At 35.5% G+C, this 26,998-nt stretch overlaps 1 protein-coding gene across 3 annotated transcripts; it reads left to right on the top strand.

The window, feature by feature from the left end:
* The first annotated feature begins 100 nt into the window (after window positions 1-100).
* LOC123525500 (cell division cycle protein 20 homolog) lies at window positions 101-26,998 on the top strand. 3 transcript variants are annotated; one of them, XM_045304594.2, is made up of 10 exons: window positions 101-178; window positions 2,726-3,107; window positions 7,643-7,900; window positions 10,097-10,228; window positions 11,397-11,593; window positions 12,110-12,204; window positions 16,466-16,703; window positions 17,936-18,061; window positions 20,975-21,092; window positions 22,872-26,998. In XM_045304594.2, exons 2-10 carry the CDS (start codon window positions 2,858-2,860, stop codon window positions 23,054-23,056), a joined length of 1,599 nt encoding a protein of 532 aa, XP_045160529.2. In that variant the 5' UTR covers window positions 101-178; window positions 2,726-2,857; the 3' UTR covers window positions 23,057-26,998. The 3 variants fall into 3 exon arrangements, with proteins under 3 accessions (XP_045160529.2, XP_045160530.2, XP_045160528.2); XM_045304595.2 differs by having other exon boundaries at window positions 114-213; XM_045304593.2 differs by lacking the exon at window positions 101-178 and adding an exon at window positions 286-408.

Here is a 26,998-nt window from a genome sequence, read left to right as displayed (position 1 = left end):
TGGAAATCCCGTAAAACATCGTTTCCAGCGAGATATTTATGTTGTCATTGGTTATCCAATCAAAATTTGTCTTCTGTATATTTCATCCAATCAAAAGAGAGTAAATTTAAAAACAACTGTCGCAAGTTGAAACCCGAAAAATCAAAATATTTACATTGTGAAGCAGGACAAGTAGTTTGTATGTGGTTATTAACACGAGTTTTAAACAGGCATGTAAATATCTAACTCAGTTCAACAAAACTGTCCATTTAAATCCATGCGAAATACTCCGTAAATGTATCATCAATAATTGTAACATATTTCCGCGACGTGACGGTCAGCATCTGGGTGTCGCTCTCAGCATTTTTCTTCCTTTAATGACTTCGATCAATACTGATCATCACGGCAATTTAAGAAAAGTGCTTTAGGGTAGTTTCCATTTTAGTGGTCCCCACTGACTTTGACTATTTATTTTAGGAGGGTTGTGTTTAAATTCTTGTTAAAATAACATAGCGTTGGTATAGTTCCAATACAGTGCTTTGGAATTATTCAATTGCAATGGGTTATTTATATAATTGAACACACCATCTAATAGCAACTATTTACAACACCAAGTGGTGTAAACAAAAACAAAATTGGTAAATTTATTCTGAATAGATAACTGACTTGTAAACATTTATCTGTATAACAAAAAATTTTATCCAAAATTACTGGGGAAGAGGGAGTTTTTTATGTATGATCAATGTCAACACATAAAGGCCTGACATTGGGTCACTTTTCATTATTTGATCTGGAATGACTGTTGCAGCATTTTTGGGCAAGTTTCAATATTTATACTATGAGGAAAATTTTGTAAATGACAAAGTGGTCAAATTTATCATCAGTCAACGTTCGTACAGTCCCCACTTTACATATCCCTTTCAGGGGCTCACTTCATGTTAGTTTGCTTACTAAATATAAATTTGAATTATGTTAAGTTTTCAGGAAATGTTAAGCTTTATTTTGATACCAACCATTGATAACAATTTGCAGAAATAAAAAAGTTACATGTAAAAATGCTCATTTTCTGTCTGGGTTTATCATCAGTGCCAGTAACAAAATAATTAAATGGGATAATTTCTGTAAAAACTAAAATCTCATGGCTCCTGAAAGACAAGTGAATTTTCTACAAAATAACACCCAAATACTGTTTATGAAATGGTTAATCTGTTACTGGGAATAAAACAACCCCTTCGGCCCCTGGGGACAGATTAACCATTTCATAAACGGTATTTGGGTGTTATTTTGTAAAAAATTCACTTGTCTTTCAGATGGAGCCATGAGATATTACAGAAATTATCCCATTTAATTATTTTGTTACAGTATTTGATACCACCCTCAACCTCAGAAATGAACCAAGAGTTTCTCGTATTCCCATGGATTTAGATTTGACTCTTCATCAAAAATAACTTATAGAATTTAAAGCATTACAATTACCATTGTGTAATAAAAAGATATATTCTGTAGTAAATACATCAAAAAATATGATAATTAATTGCATAATGAATAATTTATGGCAAATTTGCTAACACCACCAGAAAAAAATAAGGATTTTTTTAAAAAATTCAGTAAAATGCCAATAGTTTCATCAATCTGTGTTCAAATCACTTGAAATTTTCAGTGTGTCAGTTTTGTACCATTCCTGTCATTTGTTATTATATCATTTGACAATTTTAACAGCAAAAAATGAGAATATGAGAAACCCTGAGATTGAGAATACGAGAAACAGGGATATATTTTTTGAAAATTGGTGTCTTTCTTTTTATTTCACAGTGATCTCAGAAATTAAAGAATTTAGCTAAGTGACTAGTCATGATTAATCTTTGCAATTTTTTTTCTTTTTTTTGAAGCCAAGCATTACTAGTAAATTCCTCACTTTCTTATCCCTAAAATTACGAATTCAACTCTTGGTCATTGTTGTAAAGTAACTTAAGTAAGTTTATGATTCCAGGTGATTAATTATTTATATTAAACTGTCAAACACTTAACTGACACCTAGTCCAACTATTTTGACGTGATCTAGGAAATATCAAGATAATTTTCTTATATGGGCAATTTCCCCACTCGCGTCAAACACTCGAAAGACTAAAATAGTTAAAGCAATTTCCGATGAAATTTTCATCGCTGCCCACGCTTTACATGCTATAGGTTTAAATGCCGACTATTTCATGAATTGGCCATAAATTCAAATAAAACTTACATGTATCAAAAGGGTATTCAATTCCTCATTAATTTCTGTAAAAATTATCAAATGATATCCAAAATTACGAATTTCCTGATGATTTAAACCTATGTATATACTGTATACGATTAACGTTTACCGTGTATACATGCCAGTATGCGCAAGCGTTAAAATCAATAACTTTACATGACTGTGTACTGTGATTCATCCTCCATTATTTTGGTCCTTCATTAATCAAAGTTTTGACGCTTAGATTGCCAGTTACAAATATAAAACAATCTGAACGTTGAATTATTTTTACTATTTGGACACCATTCATGTAAACCTTGGGGAGAAAAAACCAAGGTTTCTACTTGGGCTCAATTCCCAGACATTGGGAGACACACAAACCACACGGCATAATGATTAATCCAATAGTAAGGCTGTTGCCTATAAACCTGTTATCACTACAAAAATATGTATGTGCTTAATATAGACCAATTAAAATTAAGTGACTAAGCAAGTTTTTCTCTCTCTTTATTTCAGCTTTCAGATGCAGCTTTGAACAAACTATCCTTTGAATAGAGATCCAGCAACATTTTTCTTACAGTTTTCCAGAAAGTGTCTCTGTGCTTGGTAGCGTTTTTTCTTCTGTGGGTGTCGTGAAATTCAGTTCTGATGTCACATTTTGCCTTAGAAAAGGAGCTTTCAAGTGCATTGAGAATGGATGGACCTATACAGAAGGGTCCAGCAATGAGATGGCAGAGAAAACAAGAAAGTGGTGATGGTAACCAGTCTGTTAATGTGAGTCTTAACGTTAGCTGTGGACCTTCAAAAACGCCAATGAAAAGCGCTAGTTCAAATCGGTCCATGGCTAAAACACCATCAACTGGAGGTTCAGGTGGTCACAAGACACCAAAATCTGGCGGTATGTTTTACTACATGATGAAGTTCTAATAGAATGTTTGCATTTTAAACTTGAATATTAGAGGAGATCCAAGATTGACAAAGAAAATGTAGAGGGCTAACACTCTCTGGCATCGCTGTTGCCCTTTGGGCCAAAATTAAAAACATGTTTGTTTGCTGTCTCCCTACCTACCTGCTTAAGTTAAAATGCTGCGTCCTAAAAGTTTTTATTGGACAATGCTGGTCAAATTTTTTTTTAAGTTGCAATATGAGAAGTGCCGCATATATTTCAAGTAAGCAAAATAGTAAGTAAGAAAGTTTTAATTGTATTACCGGTAAATAAATTCATCCTTTTATACAACATATACATATTTGTCTTATTTTTACAGAAGAAATATTCTGTAAGAAACGGTCATATATCTACTGGTAAAAGTATAATCCCTCCACCAAAAAAAAAAAAAAATGCCTACCTACCTACCCAACTTCAAAAAGTAGGGTTGGGAGACAGCAAACACTTTTTTAGCTCACCTGTCACAAAGTGACAAGGTGAGCTTTTGTGATCGCGCAGTGTCCGTCGTCCGTGCGTCCGGAAACGTTTGCTTGTGACCACTCTAGAGGTCACATATTTCATAGGATCTTTATGAAAGTTGGTCAGAATGTTTATCTTGTTGATATCTAGGGTCAAGTTCGAAACTGGGGTCACGTGCCTTCAAAACTAGGTCAGTAGGTCTAAAAATAGAAAAACCTTGGGGACCTCTCTAGTGGCCATATATTTCACAAGATCTTCATGAAAATTGGTCAGAAATGTTCACCTTGATGATATCTAGGTCAAGTTCGAAACTGGGTCACGTGCGGTCAAAAACTAGGTCAGTAGGTCTAAAAATAGAAAAACCTTGTGACCTCTCTAGAGGCCATATATTTCAAAAGATCTTCATGAAAATTGGTCAGAACGTTCATCTTGTTGATATCTAGGTCAAGTTCGAAACAGGGCCACGTGCCGTCAAAAACTAGGTCAGTAGGTCAGATAATAGAAAAACCTTGTGACCTCTCTAAAGGCCACATTTTTCATGGGATCTGTATGAAAGTTGGTCTGAATGTTCATCTTGATGATATCTAGGTCAATTATTAAACTGGGTCACGTGCGGTCAAAAACTAGGTCAGTAGGTCTAAAAATAGAAAAACCTTGTGACCTCTCTAGAGGCCATATATTTCATGAGATCTTCATGAAAATTGGTCAGAATGTTCACCTTGATGATATCTAGGTCAAGTTCGAAACTGGGTCACGTGCCTTCAAAAACTAGGTCAGTAGGTCAATAATAGAAAAACCTTGTGACCTCTCTAGAGGCCATATTTTTCATGGGATCTGTATGAAAGTTGGTCTGAATGTTCATCTTAATGATATCTACGTCGGGTTTCGAAGTGGGTCACGTGCCATCAAAAACTAGGTCAGTAGGTCAAATAATAGAAAAACCTTGTGACCTCTCTAAAGGCCATATTTTTTATGGGATCTGTATGAAAGTTGGTCTGAATGTTCATCTTGATGATATCTAGGTCAAGTTAGAAAACAGGGTCATGTGCGGTCAAAAACTAGGTCGTAGGTCTAAAAATAGAAAAAACCTTGTGACCTCTTTAGGGGCCCATACTTGTGGAATGGATCTCCATAAAAATTGGTCAGAATGTTCACTTTGATGATATCTAGATCAAGTTTGAAACTGGGTCACGTGCCTTAAAAACTAGGTCAGTAGGTCAAATAATAAAAAAACCTTGTGACCTCTCTAGAGGCCATACTTTTCATGGGATCTGTATGAAAGTTGGTCTGAATGTTCATCTTGATGATATCTAGGTCAAGTTTGAAACTAGGTCAACTGCGGTCAAAAACTAGGTCAGTAGGTCTAAAATTAGAAAAATCTTTTGACCTCTCTAGAGGCCATATTTTTCAATGGATCTTCATGAAAATTGATCTGAATGTTCATCTTGATGATATCTAGGTCAGTTTCAAAACTGGGTCACATGCGGTCAAAAACTAGGCCAGTAGATATATAAATAGAAAAACCTTGTGACCTCTCTAGAGGCCATATTTTTCATGAGATCTTCATGAAAATTAGTGAGAATGTTCACCTTGATGATATCTAGGTAAAATTCAAAACAGGGTCACGTACCTTCGAAAACTAGGTCAAATAATAGAAAAACCTTGTGACCTCTCTAGAGGCCATATTTTTCAATGGATCTTCTTGAAAATTGGTCAGAATTTTTATCTTGATAATATCTAGGTCAAATTCAAAACTGGGTCACATAAGCTCAAAAACTAGGTCACCATGTCAAATAATAGAAAAAACGACGTCATACTCAAAACTGGGTCATGTGGGAAGAGGTGAGCGATTCAGGACCATCATGGTCCTCTTGTTTAAATGTAGCCTTGGGTTAACATTTTGTGGCAAGCTATTTAATTTCACTATATATATCTTCTTAACTAATGCGACTAGTTTCATCAAACTTCTCAAAAGGTTTAATCTTGCTAACCTATGGGCAGACATCTGATAGTTTTAATAGGGTCAGGTGTCCTGAAGATCAAGGTCACTTGGGTCAGATGTTGTAATAGTGCAAGCATCACAATTTCACTCAAAAATACTGCTACTACTCCCATGATAGCTGGAGGTAAACAGTCAATCTGTTGTGACAAACCCTTTTTAGCTCACCTGTCACAAAGTGACAAGGTGAGCTTTTGTGATCGCGTGGCGTCCGTCGTCCGTGCGTCCGTCCATGCGTAAACTTTTGCTTGTGACCACTCTAGAGGTCACATTTTTCATGGGATCTTTATGAAAGTTGGTCAGAATGTTCATCTTGATGATATCTAGGCCAGTTTAGAAACTGGGTCACGTGCGGCCAAAAACTAGGTCAGTAGATCTAAAAATAGAAAAACCTTGTGACCTCTCTAGAGGCCATATTTTTCATGAGATCTTCATGAAAATTGGTCAGAATGTTCACCTTGATGATATCTAGGTCAGGTTTTGAAACTGGGTCACGTGGGGTCAAAAACTAGGTCAGTAGGTCTAAAAATAGAAAAACCTTGTGACCTCTAGAGGCCATATTTCTCAATGGATCTTCATGAAAATTAGTCAGAATGTTCATCTTGATGATATCTAGGTCAGGTTCAAAACTGGGTCACGTGGGGTCAAAAACTAGGTCAGTAGATCTAAAAATAGAAAAACCTTGTGACCTCTCTAGAGGCCATATTTTTCAAGAGATCTTCATGAATATTGGTCAGAATGTTCACCTTGGTGATATCTAGGTCAAGTTCGAAACTGGGTCACGTGGGGTCAAAAACTAGGTCAGTAGGTCTAAAAATAGACAACTCTTGTGACCTCTCTAGAGGCCATATTTGTTTCAAGTAGATCTTCATTTAATATTGGTCAGGGAATGATTCACTCATGATTGATATCTAAGGTTCAAAGATTTCGAATTTTGATCACTGGGTCATTCGTGGGTGGGGCAAAAACTAGGTCAGTAGGTCTAAAAATAGAAAAACCTTGTGACCTTTCTAGAGGCCATATATTTCTCAATGGATCTTCATAAAAATTGGTCAGATTGTTCACCTTGATGATATCTAGGTCAAGTTCGAAACTTGGTCACATGCGGCGAAAAACTAGGTCAGTAGGTCTGAAAATAGAAAAAAATTTGTGACCTCTCTAGAGGCCATATTTTTCATGGGATCTTTATGAAAATTGGTCAGAATGTTCACCTTGATGATATCTAGGTCAGGTTCGAAACTGGGTCACGTGCGTTCAATAACTAGGTCAGTAGGTCTAAAAATAGAAAAACCTTGTGACCTCTTTAGAGGCCATATTTTTCAAGAAATCTTCATGAAAATTGGTCAGAATGTTCACCTTGATGATATCTAGGTCAAGTTCGAAACTGGGTCAACTGCGGTCAAAAACTAGGTCAGTAGGTCTAAAAATAGAAAAACCTTGTGATGTCTCTAAAGGCCATATTTCTCAATGGATCTTCATGAATATTAATGAGAATGTTCAGCTTGATGATATCTAGGTCAGGTTCGTAACTGGGTCATGTGCGGTCAAAAACTAGGTCAGTAGGTCGAAAAATAGAAAAACCTTGTGACCTCTCTAGAGGTCATATTTTTCAATGGATCTTCATGAAAATTGGTCAGAATTTTTTATCTTGATGATATCTAGGTCACATGTGCTCAAAAACTAGGTCACTATGTCAAATAATAGAAATAACGACGTCATACTCAGTTCAACACTGGGTCATGTGGGGATAGGTGAGTGATTCAGGACCATCATGGTCCTCTTGTTTCACTGCTTAACTTCACCATTGTTTGTATGGGGAATACAAACATTTTTACAGACAGGCATACAATGCAGATTGTATTTGTAGTTGTTAATAATATTTTTAGAGATCGTAATAACTGTTATTTTGCTTATTGCTAAATGTATTGAATTATAGAGGATTAATATATGTGTTTGAAGTACAGTTAATGGATTGAGACATCTTTATTAAAGTTGACTTGTTGTATTAAACTTCTTCTGCCTTTCACAGGTAAAAAGACACCTGGTAAAGGTGCTAAGACACCAAATGGTGGGGATAGATTCATTCCTAACCGTAATACAACCCAGTTTGAACTTGGCCACTATAAAATCATGCAGGAAGCAAACCAAGTGCAATCATCTGAGGATGCGGAGATGATGAGTCCAAGTAAATTAGAGTACCAGAAAGTGATGAATGAAAACCTCAACGGAGATTTAAACAACAAAAAGATTATCTCATACAAGACAAAAGCACCATCAGCACCTGAAGGTAATAATTTCAGCTTGTTGATTGGTAGACACAATTTTGACTTGAAAGTTGTACAATTTAATTTAATTCTTCCTGGATACTTGAAGAGAGACTAAACAAATGTTTTCACTGAGACATTGAAATATGGAAAAACAAATTAGTAATACCTGTTTAAAATTGAAACTGTTGTATTTAAATTTGATATCATTATTAGTTATACCACCAAAAACGAAGTTTAGTGGGGTATGTAGGAGTGAGCTTTTCTGTCGGTCCGTTGGTTTACATGGTGTCAGGACAATAACTCATCAGAGGCTTGAATAAATTGAATAATTTCTGGTTCTCAGGTGTAATATCATAAAATACAGGTAAAGTTCAACTTTGAGGTCAGTCGGTCAAGGTCACAGTGACTCTGAACATTTAAATGGTTTCCAGATGATAACTTATGAACACATGAGCCTAGGATAAAGAAAATGAATAACAAAGTTGGTCATGACAGTAGATGACCCCTATTGATTTTGAGGTTAGTAGGTCAAAGGTCAAGGTCACAGTGACCCGGTACAGTTAAACCGTTTATGGACTAGAACTTGAAAACACTGGCCTAGAATCTTGAAACTTAATACACAGGTTTAACATTAAAATACAGGTCAAGTTCGACTTTGAGGTCAAAGGTCAAGGTCACAGTGACCCAGAAACAGTTAAAAAACTGTTTCCGGATGGTAACTTGAGAATGCTTGGACCTAGTGTCATGAAAATTGATAGGGAGGTTAGTCATGACCGGCAGATGACCCCTATTGATTCTGAAGTCAGTAGGTCAAGGTCACAGTAACCTACCGGATGATAACTTGAGAATGCTTGGGCCTAGGATCATGAAAGTTGATAGGAAGGTTTGTCATGACCAGCAGGCGACCCCTATTGATTTTTCATTAGTAGTTCAAAGATCAAAGTCACAGTGACCCGGAACAGTTAAACCGTTTTCGGACGGGCCTAGGATCACGAAACTTAATAGGGAGGTTGATTATGACCAGCAGATGACCCCTATCGATTTTGAGTTCAGTCGGTCAAAGGTCAATGTCACAGTGACCCAGAACAAGGTTGACTTTAACATTGGCTTACTTCTGTGACAAGGCGGTATTGTGGGGTTATTATTCGTCACTCCTTGACAGCTCTAGTTTTATTAGCACAGACATTAGTAAGCAGACAATTAAAATCTTTGACCTTTTTATGTGCCATTATTATACCCCCCACAAAACGAAGTTTGGTGGGGTATTATATAGGAGTGAGCTTGTTGGTCGGTCTGTCGGTCCGTTGGTTTTGCATGGTTTCCGGATGATAACTCAAGAAAGGCTTGACGAATTTAAATAATTCTTGGTACACAGGTGTAACATCAGAAAATACAGGTCAAGTTCGAATTTGGGGGTCAGTAGGTCAAAGGTCAAGGTCACAGGGACTTGGAACAGTTAAATGGTTTCCGGATGATAACTTGAGAACACTTGGGCCTAGGATCATAAATTCTGGTACACAGGTGTAACATCATGAAATACAGGTCAAGTTCTACTTTGAGGTCAGTAGGTCAAAGGTCAAGGTCACAGTGACTCGGAACAGTTAAACGGTTTCTGGATGATAACTTGAGAATGCTTGGGCCAAGGATCATGAAAATTGATAGAGAGGTTGGTTATGACTAGCAGATGACCCCTAATGTTTTTGAGGTCAGTAGGTCATAGGTCAAGGTCACAGTGACCTTGAACATTTAAACAGTTTTCGGACAATAACTTGAGAATGCTTGGGACTAGGATCAGGAAACTTAATCTGGAGATTGGTCATGTCAAGCAGATGACCCATATTGATTTTGAGTTCCAAAGGTCAAAGGTCATTTAAACCTTTTACTGACAATAACTTGAGAACGCTTGGGCGGAGGATCATGAGACTTCATAGGGAGGTTAATCATGACTAGCAGATGACCCATATTGATTTTGTGGTCAGTAGGTCAAAGGTCAAGCAAGTTCGGCTTTGACATTGGCTTAGTTCTGTGACAAGGCCATATTGTGGGGGTATAATTTGTCACTCCTGTGACAACTCTAGTTACATATACTTTAAGGTGAATACAGTGTAAATTTCTTCAGCACTAAATTGTATTATCAGTTATTAATATGTGTACCTTTAGTGGGTAGATATTTAATATCTGCTTATGTAACTTCAGATTGTTATATTCTTTGATAGGTCATTACAACAATCTACAAGTTTTGTACAGTACATGTAAAACACCAGCTAGTACAGCGAAGAAAACTTTACGTAACATTCCACAGGTGCCAGAGAGAATCCTTGATGCTCCTGAAATCATTGATGATTACTGTAAGTATTTCAGCTAGGCCCTGTGGTTAAGGTTGCTCCCTCAAGGCCACACTAAAACTGGTTTGAGTCTTTCCTGGTTCCAAGGTTATAATCCTAAGTTTGGTGGACAGTCTCAGAACTCTGTAGCATCTGATTGTTTCTTAGCACGCTTTTGCAGTTGACCTAGTATGGCAAGGATTCGTTCTAAGACTAGGCTTAAAAGTTACTAGAATTTTACCAAAATCAGTGGTCTTTACTATTTAACCAGAAAAGTTTTATAGTTTGTGCTGCTGTATGCGTACTTGTGAGATATACAAACATTTTGATTCATGAAATAATGCTTTGGAGGGTGTATATACAAGTGTTGTAGAGTTTACCATAGTTGCTCTAGACATGAATAGTAAAGACATCTGTGGAATTTACTCTGTAAAATATATGTACTAGCCAAGCCTTAAGGCTTTCAGTCTGGAATGGAATTAAAGACTTCATAACTTATGTATGATATAGCCACAAATGGTTGAAAAAGGTATATGTTCATGCTTTGTAGATAAACATAATTCTTGTAAAGGTATTATGTATAGGTTAATAAATGGGAGAGTGGTGCCTTTGTGTGATAATGGCCCTGGCAAGGTGATAATAGCCCGAGGGCTATTATCTTCTTCCAGGGCCATTATCACTCAAAGGCACCGCTCTCCCATGTATTTACCTGTTTATTATATGTTTACCTATAATATAGTAAGAAATGTTTTTTTGTGTCATTTTTATGGGTACTTGCATCTTCTGGCACATTAAATTTCAGCTTTTCAGTTTCTATATTATTTGTATAAGAGTCTATTTACTGTATAAAATCAAATACCTGGATAGTTGTACTTTCTTGCTTATTGCATAATTTAGGGATAAAAGTAAGTTATTTCACGAAGAATACACGATGTTACGCTCAAGATGATAAAATAAAATGGAAATATCCGCTGTTTTACCTCCATGAAATGCCATGACGTCATTTCTGTTTACGGACATTAATTTCCCGCGCTAACGCCAGGGCCATTATCGATAATGGCCCCAGGGCTTATTATGATAATGTGATAATGCATGACGCAATGCGATAATGGGATAATTTTCAGCACAAATTTGTTACTATTTATAGGTACTCATGTAATAATTTTTGTTAAAGATAAATTGTTCTTTTCAGACTTGAATCTACTAGATTGGTCTGTAAACAATCACTTAGCCGTTGCTCTTGGTAGCAATGTGTATCTTTGGAATGCCTCTTCCGGTGATATAACTCAGTTACTGCAGCTTGACAACCCTGAGGAATATATAGGTGCTGTATCATGGGTGTCAGAGGGAAACATTTTAGGAGTAGGAACCAGTGGCGGAGAAGTTCAGGTATTGATTGAGTATTTACTGATTTCTTCATCTAGGTACTGATATTAAGAAAGTATTGAGTTGTTTGAACTAACTGTCCTTTCAGGTCAGAAGAGGTGCAATATTACCACAGCAGGATTAAACTCGTGCCGTCTGGCTTCCTGTCTAAAATTGTCTTATGGAAAAATAGTTATGTGCACTTTCTAGTTTATGTATGAATTGCAATAATATTAAACTAAACAAAAAGATCATGTCAAAATGAATTATATATGTATCTGCAGTGTGTGAGCATAAAAGTCTGATGTTTGAATGCATTTTTATAAGCTCTGATAAACATTACAGTACAACCTCTCCAGAGCAGCCCTCTCTTAAGCAAAAACCTCCCTATAACAACATCATCAAAATGTCCCTAAGCTGAAATATACTATCAAATTTACCTCTCCAGAACAACAACCTCTACATAACAGTCAGTATTTGTATCTCCAAAAAGGTGTTGTTCTACAGAGGTTGCACTATTTTTTTATTTTTGCAAATTAGTTATGGGATGTAGCACAGCAGAAGAGATTACGTAATATGGCAGGTCATGCTGCACGGGTTGGCTCACTGTCGTGGAACTCCTACATTCTGAGTAGGTAAGGTGTATTTGGAAATTAGATACATGTCTGATTATTATTTTAGATGATAGACAATATTTCATCACATTGAAAAATTAAATCTATGAAGTTACCAGATCTTTTCCCCTGAAATAGTTACTTCAAGTAAAAGGAGGCAGTCCCAAAGCCAAAAAAGGTGTGCTTTTTCTAATTTTAAAATTTCTGTGTTTTTTTGGTGGTGTTTAGCAACAAATCTGTAAGCTTTCTGGTGTATTTAGGTAAATAAACATTTACTGTTAGACAGCTATTAAAATTCCAACACATTTTGTTATATAATTAAATATTATCTCGAAAATTCTTAAAATCTATACCGATGATGAGTTTCAGTGGTTTCCAATTTAGACAATTTTTGTAGATATGTTCCCTATTTGAACATAATTGGTGGCATTCCCAAAATGAGGGAAAAGGCCTGGTTACTTAGTAGAAAAATCTGTAAAGAGCCAATAGTTTGTTTGGAAAGGAGTGTCATTCCTGATTATACTATCCTAGGATTCCTCAATGATAGTTATTAATTTCATTTTACTTGAACTTCATTTCCATATTAGCTTTACAGTAGAACCCCTCAAAACTTGATCCATCTCGAAACTGGATGTTTTTTCCAGTCCCGAATATTCTCTTATATATTTGACCCTTGAAAACTGAATACCCCTTAATTTTGGATGCTGGACGACCTTTGCAAAAAAAAATGCTAAAAAACTATATTAAAGATGTTTTTCACAATTATTTCTAGCAGACAGAATTTTTTTGTAACTTTGCATATTTATAGATTGATGTATGACAAGTTAAAATTTTCAATATTTAAAGTTTATTAAGAACACCAAATCGGTATTTTTGTCTGAAGAAACAATACATACATGTTATAATAAAACTATTGCAAACAACTATTTATTCAAAGTTTCACTCTGATGTTACTGTTTATGCATCACAATTAATGAAACCACTATAACTATGCATAAAATGTCAACATATAGATATATTAACTCAGAAAAATTACTCTTGACAGATGTGGAAAGTATCTGAAACTGAGAAAAACACGAAGTATTTCTTAATGATATGAAAAATCTAGCAGACAGAATTTTACCAAATTTTATATTATGTAAGTTAGAACTAAGACAAACAAATCTAAACCAAAAAAATAATACCAACCCGTGCTTGTTTTCAAGAGAAATTAAAAAATATTTACTCCACCCACAAAAGTATTTTTTCATTACCCCACCCACCTACAAATTATGAACATTTTTTTCTTACAAAACAAATTGCACAATGTTATTATCAGTTTCTTAACCAGTTTTCTTACTCACATGCGGAATAATCAGAATGATGCTCCTTTGAGGTTGCATGCCTCTAGGTCAAATACTTTTTGAGATACGTGCTACACAAGCTTTCACATGCCATTTACGTATATATTTGACCACGTCAAGGGACATAATCTGTTTTCACTGAGTGAAACCTCAAATCAAAACCATTGGTGCACAACTTCGCATGCTGAATTTAAGTTTTGTGTGGTTTCATGACTCTTGGCGCATATACTTTTGAGGTACATGCGACACAAATGTTTAGAATCTTTATGTACAATTTGACTGTCAAGGGCCATAACTCTGGTCTTACTACGTGAAATGCGGGATGGGGCACAAAAAGTAAAACAACATTTTTAGGAAGTCACATTTGAACCTGAAGGAGATTGATCTACGTTGAGATTTTCTGGAATTTTATTTGACTTGGAGTCGGCTGCTTCATTACTGGACGAAATGGTTTACTTTCAAATTGGCTGCCCACAATGTATTCGATTCGAGCACTTCGTACGACTAGTCCTCCAATTTACTTTCGGCAGAGAATTCTGAACTTTACAGTGGTAATCGCTTGCTGCGCGATTGAGCTGCGCACAAAATATTGTGATGAACTCCTTTAAAGTACCCTTCAGTCCTGTCATGATATTTTTGATGCTTAAATGTTGGGACACTAAAATCTTGCTAGACCGTATTTGGCTGATTTGAGGACTGAGTGGCGAGTTAGTGATTGACTTTGTCACACCTAGCTGCTTTTCATGGTGCTGCTTTGAATGACCTTCACATTTGAAAATTGAAATATGTGAAAAACAAATTAGTTAAATTAATTTACTTGATATTAATTTTTGATAGCTGATATATACAAAAGTTTTTACAGGTTTGTCTCTTCATGGATGGACGTCTCTGGTCTTATAACCAACTTTGGTTTGAAGTTTTTTTGCTGAATGTCTTACAAACAAATTAAAGCAATTTAGTATAGTAAAATTAATTTTCTTTTTCAGTGCATTTAAACTATATGAGTAAAACAATTACCTAAAAAAGTCACATGAATATTTAGCAAGTTATAGTTTTGGATTTGAAATTGGTAAAGTTTTACATGAATGTTACTATCTCCAAACTTACACGACAAAATGATTTCAAACTGTCGCTTTGAGTTCTGCTGACGGTTATTGATAAACAGTTGTGATAAGTAATATGCATAATTTGACATTCCATTTTGGCCATATAATGCAACACTTTTATTGGACTTTGAATAATTGGTTAAGTTTGTGTGAGTTGCAGTATTCAATAGTTTCACTAAATAGGATTTATGATTTTGAAACATATTATTTTTCTTTTTGGTCTAAGTATCCAATTGTACCCAACCTCACTGGTACATGTCCGGTAACACAGGAATGTTTTTGATGCAAAAGTATGGGCCCCGTTGCTAGTAACTTACAAATGTTGGTTTCAAGTCGTTACATACTGCTGTTACAGATCCATTCTCACAAACTATGCAGCTATGAGGAAATAACAATGTGTTTTTTACGGGTTTAAACTAGTTATAGCAAGCATTTATGTCCATACTCGACATCTTATCTTGGCCACATTATGCCGTTTTGTTAAGACAGAAAATCCTGCGAAGTTTTGCGTAATAACTATTCAACCTTATTACGCCATGGATACCTTTTTTTACCTTTTTCCTTGATCACGATCCACCTCACTCGTCAGTCCATCAGATCTGACTGTTTTTTGCAGAAATATGCTTTATGACTTAGAAAGTTTTGGTTCAACTTCACATGCAGGTTATTATCTCACTCCAAACTTAAATGTACAGAATTAGATTTTGACAACTGGACACATGTGTCTACAGTATAAATACAAAGTTATTAAGGCCAGTCCATAATTCTACCTGGCCTTTCATTTTGGAAATATGCTACTTTTGGACTATGCAAATCGTCAAACTGCAAACATTACCATAATTTAGTTTACTAAAGCTTAGATGTTAAAACAGATTTTTCTTTTTCTAATAAATACACTCATGACAGTAAATAACCTTGGCATGTATTTTGGCAAATTATGCCCTTTTGGATTAGAAAATTTGGTTAAAGTTTTACATGCAAGTTTCTATCTCCAAAACTAATGCAGATATTGAATTGAAACTTCTCATGTGCCTTCAGGGTTATAAATCTAGTTGATAGCAGCAAGTCCCATAACTGATATGCATTTTGGTCAAATTATTCCCCCTTTTGAACTTAAAACTCTTTTGATATTTAACTTTTTTGGGTAATATTTTCCTGCTTCTGGGTCAATATTTCGAATAGTCGAGCTTGGCTGTCTTACGGACAGCTCTTGTTGATCAGCTGATAATATACATGTGTTTTACAGGTTTGTCTCTTCATGGATGGATCAAGTCTCTGGTCTTTAATAAACCAGGGACATTTGGTGCTTGAACTGTCCATTTGTGATTGTCTGTAATGTCTGTAAAAACAAATATTAAAACAATTTTAGGATAATAGTATAAATAAATTTTCTTTTTCAGAAATGCATTTAATTAGTAATAAAGTGATGTAAAACAATTACCTTAAAGAAAAGTCACAATGAAATATTACAGTTTATAGTTTTGATAGAATAGGTGCACTTTTGACAAAATGCTATATCCCTCTAAACTGGATACACGGACAAAAGCTTAGTCCAAAGGCTGTCCGCTTTAGAGGGGTTCTGCTGTACTGTTGTTATTTGACTAAACACTCTGTGATAAAGATAATTATGTAAATGTATTGTAAGGAGTCCTAATTCTTTACTGTTTATCCATTATATCAGATGGCGATATATCAATGCATTTTATATGGATAGAAAAATACATTGGTAAGTTTGTAAGTAAAGAGTTGCGGAGTATTCAATAGTTTCACTATAACTTAAGGGTTTATTGTACTTTCTGAGACAATATTTTATGTTATGTCTGTTTGGATCAGTGGGTCTCGAGATGGTAACATACATCACCATGATGTGAGAGTATCCCAGCATCACGTTGGTACCCTGTCCGGTCACACACAGGAAGTGTGCGGGTTGAAATGGTCTCCAGATGGCAAGTACCTGGCCAGCGGTGGCAACGATAACCTCCTCAATGTCTGGTCTTCTCAGATGTCAGTGTCAACAGATACTGCTGTACAGCCAGTACACACATTCTCACAACATCTTGCTGCAGTCAAGGTAATAACAATTAGTAGTTTGTTACGGGTTTAATTAGTTAATCTAACCAATGTTCCTAATTTTATAGTCCAAGTACAGTCGACATCGTACTTGCGACCACCTCTATTAAGCGGTTTTTGTATTAAACGACCAGCCAAAATCCCTCCCGAACGTTTTCAGTATATAAACTCATTCCGTTAACCCATTACCCCATGGATACCTGTTTTTACGCATTTGCGACCAGTGCAGATCACGATCAGCCTGCACATCCGTGCAGTCTGATCAGGATCTTCACTGTTCGCTTTTCAGTCAGAAATTCTTCTATCAATAAAAAAGCGAACAGTGGAGATCCTGATCAGACTGCACAGATGTGCAGGCTGATCTGGATCTGCACTGGTCGCAAATGCGTTAAAACATGTATCCATGGGGTAATGGGGTAACGACCTTTTTATTGAACAACTAGCGACCACATAAAATGTAGTCCTGACAGATAAAATATTCGACAAAAGTATCTATTAAGCGGCCTGGTACCAAAATTCTACCGGGCATTTCTTCATCTGTGTAAATAGCGAATACATTTTCCACGTGACTGAATGCAATATCAGTCAAACTGACAAACAATGTAGCCATAATTTTCACGGTTTGTGGACTTGGACAAGTGTTCACGATGTTAAAACAGATTTTGAAATCATGTATGTTCATAATAAATACAGTTGCATAAACAGTTAAAAATAACTTTCCTTTTCATTTGACTGAAATTCATTAAGAGACCATTCCATTAAGAGACCACTTTTTAGCAGTCCCTTGGGTGGTCTCTTAATACAATGTCGACTGTACTAAGTTTCATGTTGCATTTCCACAAACAAATGAGAAGTTGAGGATGGAACACTTCAGATATTTGCTTCTTTGAAATCATCACATTGAAGATTTCCCTTGACTGGATTGAGGATACAATTGCAAACTTTCTATTCATAATCTTTTCCTAATCAAATGAGTTAACCTGGCATGTTAGTCAAGAACAAAGTTGGTGAAAAACTAGCAAAAGACAAACTGTATACAGGCACTTAAACAGCCAGTGAACAGGTGAAAATATAACTAGTTACAGCAGTCCCACAGTTGCTTTTTATGCGTCAAAAGGAACATATTATGTGATGGTCCCAGTCTTCTGTCTGCTGTTAGCAATTTTGTTTCCACTTGGTAACTTAACAATACTTCCATAGGTAGTTAGTAACACAACTGATTGTCTATTTCAGGCAGTATCTTGGTGCCCATGGCAACATAATGTTCTTGCTAGCGGAGGTGGTACAGCTGATAGACATATTAGATTTTGGAATGTTAGTAATGGAAGTTGTCTTAATGCAGTGGATACAAAATCTCAGGTATGATATAACTAACATAAATTTACCTATTAGAATGTATTTTATATTTAAGAAATAATATATAGTAAAACAGTGTTTTAACAATACATTGTATATATACATAATGGGCGGTTATACGTTGAGCGTAATAATTTCACGTTGGCATTTTGTATGATGTATAACCGTAGCAGTGTATAAATAGTGTTAAAACACTGCTTTGCTATAAATTAATTCTATTCTAATACGTCTTTAATCATAAAAATTAGTTCAAATGTGATAGAACTGTTTCTTCATGGATGTATGGCGCCAAATGGTAGGTCGTCACGCTCATTTGTTTATGCACGCCTGGACTGGAAATGGTAATACATCTTGAGGAATAGTTCAATTAAAGTGCCAATAGTGGAAAATTATTCTGCACAATGAATTACCAACTCTGTATGTGTGTGTAAATCAATCAAGACAGTTGTGCTTTGTTACATTTAGTTTTAAATGCGGTTTTAAGTAAAATATTTGATCAAATTTAAAAGTGCAAATGGCGCTAAATATCACATCAACGTGATGTCAACATAATATCGTTGTGATGATTTAAGCATTGCCTGGTCATATTAGAATGGAAAATTCACAATAGGAACTTTGTTAAAAATCTTGTGGGTAAAGCTTTAAAATGGCCAAATCATTTTGTTACTTTAAAAACAGCTACTTGTGTTTTCTGTCTTTCTTGTATGAGTATACTCCAGATACAATGTGTATGGGTGCTTTATTGGAGCCATGCATGTCTGTTAGCTCGTGTTCACTCCATATCTTCTAAACTGCTGGGCAGATCTTTAAACTAACATCAATTATATTTACCTCATCGACGTGACATGAAGAGAGCACAGCCCCTGTCACTAGGTCCAAGGTCAAGGTCACACTCTGAAGCCAAATAGCTTAACTTGGTGTCTAAACCTCTGGAAAGACTTTCATAAAACTAGCATCAATTATTTACCTCATCAAGACAGTTTGCAGAGCACAAAACCTGGGTCCATAGGTCCAAGGTCCAAGTCACACTTGAAGGTCAAATAGATCTACTCTGTGTTCACTCCATATTGTCTATACCCCTTACAACTGTCCTTAAAAAAACTCAGTTGTTTTCCTCATCCAGGCATTAGAGCACACAACCTGGGTAACCAAACTCGACATCACATTTAGGGGTCAAAGATCAAATAGTTTAAATTTGTGTCCAATCCGTATCACCTTAACCACTAGAAGGATTTCCATAAAACTAGCATCAGTAGTTAACCTTTTCAAGACGACAGGCATAGTGCACAAACCAGCTATGTAAAGACCACACTTAGGTCAAGGTCATGATCACAACATTTTACTTTTCTCTGCATTAAAGGGGCATCTGCGGGTATTAATCACCTTGAGTGATAGATTATGTATCTTTGATACCATTGTATTAGGTGAGTTATTAGCTCCTGAGAATGTTCATGATGAGATTATTTATATTAGTCTAGACTTGATCTTCTAGTCCTGTCCGTCAACATTTCGCTTGTTATGCGATAGAGGCTGATTTTCAAATGATCTTCATGAAGTTTGTTCAATGATACTTATAAACTAGGCGATTTCGAATGTATTGGTCAAAACTAGTCCTAGGTCAAATCAAAGAAAAACCTTGTATCGATAGATGCTGTATTTTAAATTTAATTCATGAATTTGTCAGATTATTCCCTGAAAATCAGCAGAGTTCGAAAATGGGTCATCTGGTCAAAACTATGTCACTAGTTAATCAAAAAAAACTTAGGTTTATGCATAGATGCTGTATTTTTACACGTAATCTTCATGATTTGTCAAATTAACATTGATGAAAATTTAAGGCCGGTTTTAACAATGCGGACATCTGCTAAAAACTAGGTCACTAGGTCAAATAAAGAAACCTTGGTATGCAATAGAGGCTGTATTTTTCAATTGATCTTATGAAATTGGTCAGAATTTTGCTTAAAATCTAGTCAACTTCGAATATGGGTCATCTGGTCAAAAGTGGTCATTAGTCAATCAAGAAAACCTTGTGTATGCGTAAAGGCTATATTTTTCTTTGATCTTCATGACAATTCAGTCAGAATGATTTGCCTGATAAATCTTGGTCAAGTTTGATATGGTCATCTGTGGTCAAAATTAGATCCTAGGTCATCATAGAGGCTGTATTTTTCATTGATCTTCATGAATTTTGGTCAGAATGATTACTGTGATGAAATCTAGACAGAGTTCGAAAATGGGTCATCTTGGGTCACTAGGTCAAATCAAAGAAAAACTTTGTGTATGCGATAGATGCTGTATTTTTCAGGTAATCTTCACGAGTTTTGGTCAGAATGATAACTTTGATGAAATCTTGGCCGAGTTCGAAAATGGGTCATCTGGGATCAAAAACTAGGTCACTAGGTCAAATCAAAGAAAAACCTTGTGTATCCAATAGATGCTGTATTTTTCAATTGATCTTTATGAATTTGGTCAGAATTATGCCTTGATAAAATCTAGGTAGAGTTTGGTATTGGTCATCTGTGTTCAAAAACTAGGTCACTAGGTCAAATCAAAGAAAAACCTTGTGTATGCAATAGAGGCTGTATTTTTCAATTGATCTTTATGAAATTTGGTCAGAGTGATTTCCTTGATGAAATCTAGGTCAAGTTTGAATATGGGTCATCTGGGGTAAAAAACTAGATCACTAGGTCAAATAAAAGAAATACTTGTGTTTGCTCCAATTTTAATGATACTTGGTCAGAATATTTTTTTCCATGCAATCACTAGGTCTATGTTTACACTGTTATGGTGTATTATGGTGTGTTTCTCAGGTGAGCGACCTAGGGCCATCTTGGCCCTCTTGTATAAATTAACTTTGGATTTTGTGTAGTCAAACTACTGCTCAATTATTGATACATATTATGCTTAAATATTTAGGTCTGTGCTATTCTGTGGTCCAAGGAATACAAAGAGTTAATAACCAGTCATGGTTTTGCACTCAATCAACTCACAATCTGGAAATACCCAGCAATGACAAAAGTAGCTGAACTAACAGGTAAGACAACTATTATTCAGATTCGCTTAGCTCAGAAGAAAGAGTGCAGACCTTGGGATTGTGGGCTTGAGTGCGATGCCTGGGCGAGACATGTTTCCATGACAGTTTGATAGATGATAATGACATTGTGTCTAAAATCATTCCTCCCCAACCTGTGATTCATATGGAGAAGTTGGCAGTTACTTGTGGAGAACATAATAGTACTGGTTAGGCTAACTGCCTGCCATTACATAACTGCAAACTATTGACTGAACCCCAAAATAAACAAAACTCAGCTTGATCAGTGAAAGTCAGCAAATTAGACTTTAAATGCGGATTTCAAAAGTGATTTATATTGATCTGCTACTTAGTGGAATGTTGATGAAAAAGTAATTAGATTGACTGGCTGCATTGTTGCAAGAGTAATAAAAGAAATTATTAGTCATTTACTTGTCCAGGTCATGACGTCAGCATCATTTAGCAGTTGGCACAAAAGTTGAATTAAAAAGTGGAACCATCTAACTGTAGTATTTAAAAATCATTTTTATTAGCTCATCTGATTTTTTGAAAAAAAATGATGAGTTATTGTCATCACTTGAGCGGTTGTCGGCGTCGGCGTCTGCGTCGGCGTTGCCTGGTTAAGTTTTATGTTTAGGTCAGCTTTTCTCCTAAACTATCAAAGCTATTGCTTTGAAACTTGGAATACTTGTTCACCATCATAAGCTGACCCTGTAAAGCAAGAAACATAACTCCATCTTGCTTTTTGCAAGATTTATGGCCCCTTTTGAACTTAGAAAATATCAGATTTCTTGGTTAAGTTTTATGTTTAGGTCAACTTTTCTCCTAAACTATCAAAGCTATTGCTTTGAAACTTGGAATACTTGTTCACCATCATAAGCAGACCCTGTACATGAAGAAACATAACTTCATCTGGCTTTTTGCAAAAATTATTGCCCCTTTTGGACTTAGAAAATCAGTTTTCTTGGTTAAGTTTTATGTTTAGGTCAACTTTTATCCTAAACTATCAAAGCTATTGCTTTAAAACTTGCAACACTTGTTCACCATCATAAGCTGACCCTGTACAGCAAGAAACATAACTCCATCCTGCTTTTTGCAAGATTTATGGCCCCTTTTGGACTTAGAAAATATCAGATTTCTTGGTTAAGTTTTATGTTTAGGTCAACTTTTTCTCTTAAACTATCAAAGCTATTGCTTTGAAACTTGCAACACTTATTCACCATCATAAGCTGACCCTGTATAGCAAGCAACATAACTCCATCCTGCTTTTTGCAATAATTATTGCCCCTTTTGGACTTAGAAAATCATTTTCTTGGTTGAGTATTATGTTTAAGTTGACTTTTCTCATAAACTATCAAAGCTATTGCTTTAAAACTTGCAACAGTTTTTCACCATCAGAAGTGGACACTGTACATCAAGAAACATAACTCTATCCTGCTTTTTGCAAGAATGATGGCCCATTTTATACTTAGAAAATTGTGGGTAGGACAATATTTCTATTACACAAAAAAAATCAGATGAGCGTCAGCACCCGCAAGGCGGTGCTCTTGAACTTGTTATCTAAAAAATAATTCAAATATTAGATGCATTTGTTGCTGAACTAGCAGTATTAGGTAGTAATTCTTGAAACATCACATTTGCATATTTGCCTAAGTTTTTATATTTTTAAAATTTACTGTGATACTTGCAGCTTTACAAACAGATAATTCAGTGTATTCAATAATAAAGATTTGATCGTATGACTTTGTAGCAGAAGTTTTGTGAAACCATTTCTTCGTTCAGGTCACACATCAAGAGTGCTGCATATGGCAATGTCTCCGGACGGTACTACAGTGGTGTCTGCAGGAGCAGATGAAACTCTAAGACTGTGGAAATGTTTTGCTGTAGATACACAGAAGAAAAAAGCACAGAAAACTACTTTAAAAGACAAAGACAGTTCTATTATTCAGTTGTCCATGATTAGATGATGGTGATAATATTGTGCTATTTGAGACAAGTGAGAACATTTCAGTCGACTGGAGTGTGAATCGATCTTGCTGGTGACAACCATACTATTAAGTTCAGATTTATGAGTGTTAACTTTAAGTACAAATGTACCCATTATGGGTGTTGCTGTCAGATACAGATATACCAAGTGTTTTATCTGTCAAGTACAGATGTAGTTGGAGTTTTATTGTTAAGTACAGAAGGAACAGGTGTTACGTTGAAGTACAGATGCACACAGTCATGCTTTCATGTACAGATGTTCTGAGCATTTGGTACTTGAATACCAGCAAGACATGTATAATGATTAAGATTATGAGATAGCAGCAAATGTGCCAATGATATTGTGCTTATTATAATATTTAATAATGTGCAGATTTGAATGCGGATATTAAAATGGGAAGAATCTGTTTGGTTATATTGGAATATTTAGTAATACTATATTTATTAACCTGAACACTGCATTTACAGTATTTTAAATGTTTCTTTTTGTTATATTCTTGTTGTAGGATAACACATTATTTCAGTTTATATTAATTTAATTAAGCTCAATTGCGATGAAAGCTTAAAGCTTATTTGAACCACTCTCAAGTCTGCTTCCTGGAAAAACCAGCACTGGTGTCATTTGAGAGGTCATGGTCGTGACCCTAGTGGGGCTCGAACCCACGACCTCCGGGTTGAGCGGCTGACACCTTAACCACTAGACCACCGCTCCCCTTAAGCACATTATTTTTCAGATCAAGGCATTTCAAAGATACTTATCACTTAATTAATCATGTTCTTTGTGTCATGCCATGGGCACAAAATGCATACCATTTTTGTCCAAGAAAAGCCCGTGTTTGAAGGTGACAATTCTTTTCACTATTTGTTGATAACAGTTTCCTCTTGAAGAATTTTAACTTTATTTTTGCTGCTTGTATATAGTCAGATTTCTTTACAGTAATCATTTTATTGATAATAAAGTCTTAATCCACGTCAATTTAGTTATTATATTTTTTACATTTGTATTTTGCATTTAAACAAGCTTTCATATATTCAAAGTCTTATTAGTTTATGATTGTTAGGGGATAAGAAATCTCTCTATATGCTCACCAGTTGCAGTTACTTCACCAGTGTTATTATGCTCCTCAAAGGGGAAGCATATAGTTGCTGCTTTGTCCATCTGTGTGTCTGTCCATTCCACAATTTTTGTACGTAGTTTTTATCAGCAACCACTAGTTGAAATTTAGCATTTTTTTTGGGTCGCAAGATTTTTCACCGAGTTATTGCCCTATGATTATTCAACATTGGTGTACTATTGTACCATTTTGTCTGGAGTATTCCTCGGACAGCAACCACGTGCTGGAATTCATCAAAACTTCATAGGAAGTTTTACTCTTAACAGGAGATACGCATATCATCTTTCTATTCGGGTGATTTTTCACTGACTTATTGCCCTTTGATTATTTAACATTATTCTTTCAGTAGTATTCCAACCACTAGCAACTTCATAGGAGGCTGTACTGCTAAGAGGAGATGCGCATAAGATGTTGTTGTTGGACAATTCTTCACTGAGTTATTGCCCTTTGATTATTTGACGTATACTTTAGTACCATTACTTGTCAGGAGTGGTCCTCCGTAACCACTAGCTGGAAACTTCATAGGAAGTTTCATTCTGAAGAGGAGATGCGTATTTTTTCTTCATGTTTTGGTTGGATGATTTTTCACTGACTGACCTTTTAGTATTAACACAGTATAGAATCTACTAAAGAACCATTTCTTGTCCATAGTATTCCTGGGCAACCACTAGCTAGAATTCATCAAACTTTGATAGGAAGTGGAGATGCACATATTTTCTTGCCTACCTAGCGGGGAAAGTATACGTTTATCCGAGCACGCGCCAGGGATAGATATTCCTGTCTTTCCCTAGGGAAAAAACTTGTCTAAAATAGCGTGCACTAAGGTGACGTCACATAGTACTGGTACCATTGTGACGTCATAAACTTTATAAATAATGTCGGGAAATACCCAAACCTACTTGTCTCCACGATCTATTTTGAACATGATAGGCAAGAAAAATGATCTAACATGTCTGCCTGTGTAAGAAAGCTGTTTTCCCTACCCTCGGGACAGCATAGATAAAAAACCTCGCTAACGCTCGGTTTTCCAATCCACACTGTCCCTCGGGTAGGGAAAACCCCGTCTTACACAGGCAGGCATGTAAGATCCTTATAGTCTTCATGTTCCAGTCGGATGATCTTTCTTTGATTATTATTCAACATTCCATTTGTTGTCCAGAGTATTCCTCAGCAACCACTGGATTGAATTTGTCGAAACTTCATAGGAAGCATTCTTCTTAAGAGATGTGCATATTAACTTCATTTACTGGTCAACAATTTTTCACAGAGTTCTTGCCCTTAACTTTAGTATACTAAAGTACCATTTTTTGTCTGGAGTATACCTCAGCAATAGGCTAAGAACAGGAGAATTACAAGGCAAACTCCATTTTTATTCGACGTTTCGACAATTCATTTTGTCTTCATCAGGAAGTCAACAAAATTCAGTGAACCTTCATAGGAAGCTTCACTTTCAAAAGGAGATTCATGTTATGGTCAGATGGTTTTCACTTAGTTATTGCCCTTTGATTATTCAAAATTAGTGTAATATAGTTCAATTTCTTGTCTGGAATTTTCTGTAGCAACCATTCGCTGATATTTAGCAAAACTTCATAGAGGAGAGGTAGATATCTAGTGCACACTTCTTAGCAACTACTTGCTGGTGTTCTTTGAAATTTCTTTGGAAGCAAAGTGTGTGCCCAAACAATGATATCCACTTTAGTTCTTTTAATATGCAATAATCATATTTCGGGGAGCATCAATCATTTTAACCAATATTTTCTTGTTAATCTTGTTGTGTGTAGATTCTTGTGTTTCGTTTCCAGATAGACAATTTGAATTTTTTTGTTGCATCAATGTTTGTGTCAAAGAATTTTTGTTTGCAAGTAGGTTTCTCATAAACTACCAGGCCAACTGCTTTCAAAACAGAGCCATACTTATTGAAAAATATTTTAGTCTGTTCAGATAAATAGCAATTAGTGGAAGATAATCTTTCTCAGTAATTCTGTGTTACACTGCCCTGAAATTCATTGATAACTTTCATTAAATAATTTTTTCTCGTTACAGATAAATGATCTTGTCTTCATAAAAAGGTGCAAATATGTACTGTTCTGCTGTAATATATGTGATTTCAAAGGTTGACATTATTTACTGAAGTATTTCAGACTACATTTCTGTACATTTTTACATGTATTTTTGAAGAGATGTTCTTTATTTTTCTGTTAGAAGATTTAACATTGTAACTTGTTGGGGTACCAAATTACAGTACAATTTTGGTTGTGTATTATACCCTTCCTTAAATCACTAGGGACAATGTATGTGTGTATTTGATGTTTGTATTTCGTTTTCATTTTGTTTAGTAAAATTGTGCAATCATGATTCAAATTACGAGTACTTTCCTCAGCTTAGCTAACATTACAAACAATAACCTTGGTTAAGGTCAAGGATATGAGAGAGTAGTATCAAGATGGGCATTTATCACCTGATATTTGTATCATATACTAGTAGTTTACTTATTGTTGGCCAAAGCTTTGAAAATATTTCTTCTCTTAATGGTGTTAACTACTTTGTAACAGGAGAACAGATGTCATTTTGGAGATACTGAAAGGTTTTTAATATTGAAACATTTGAACAAAACACTTAGGATATGGACCACATGAAGACAGGGCACAGAATGTGTTGATCAGGTTCATCTAAAACAAATTATAAGGTATAGTTATTTACAAGTTCTTATTTTTGCACTTTTATATATTTTTTAAAGTTTTTCCTGAATGATTCTGCTAGATTGTATAAGCATGTATTACAGAAGGTAAAATAAAAATTGGAAGAATA

This window comes from Mercenaria mercenaria, chromosome 3 (assembly GCF_021730395.1).
Source record: "Mercenaria mercenaria strain notata chromosome 3, MADL_Memer_1, whole genome shotgun sequence".
Taxonomy (NCBI): Eukaryota; Metazoa; Mollusca; class Bivalvia; order Venerida; family Veneridae; genus Mercenaria; species Mercenaria mercenaria.
The sequence above is the reverse complement of the archived record's forward strand: the minus strand, read 5'-3'. Positions and strand labels throughout refer to the sequence as shown.

Excerpts from the sequence above, each read along its gene's own strand:
- LOC123525500 (XM_045304594.2), top strand. The coding sequence starts at position 2,858 with ATGTCACATTTTGCCTTAGAAAAGGAGCTTTCAAGTGCATTGAGAATG. Across the intron at positions 3,108-7,642 it reads CAAGACACCAAAATCTGGCG|GTAAAAAGACACCTGGTAAA; the intron begins GTATGTTTTACT and ends TGCCTTTCACAG. Across the intron at positions 7,901-10,096 it reads AGCACCATCAGCACCTGAAG|GTCATTACAACAATCTACAA; the intron begins GTAATAATTTCA and ends ATTCTTTGATAG.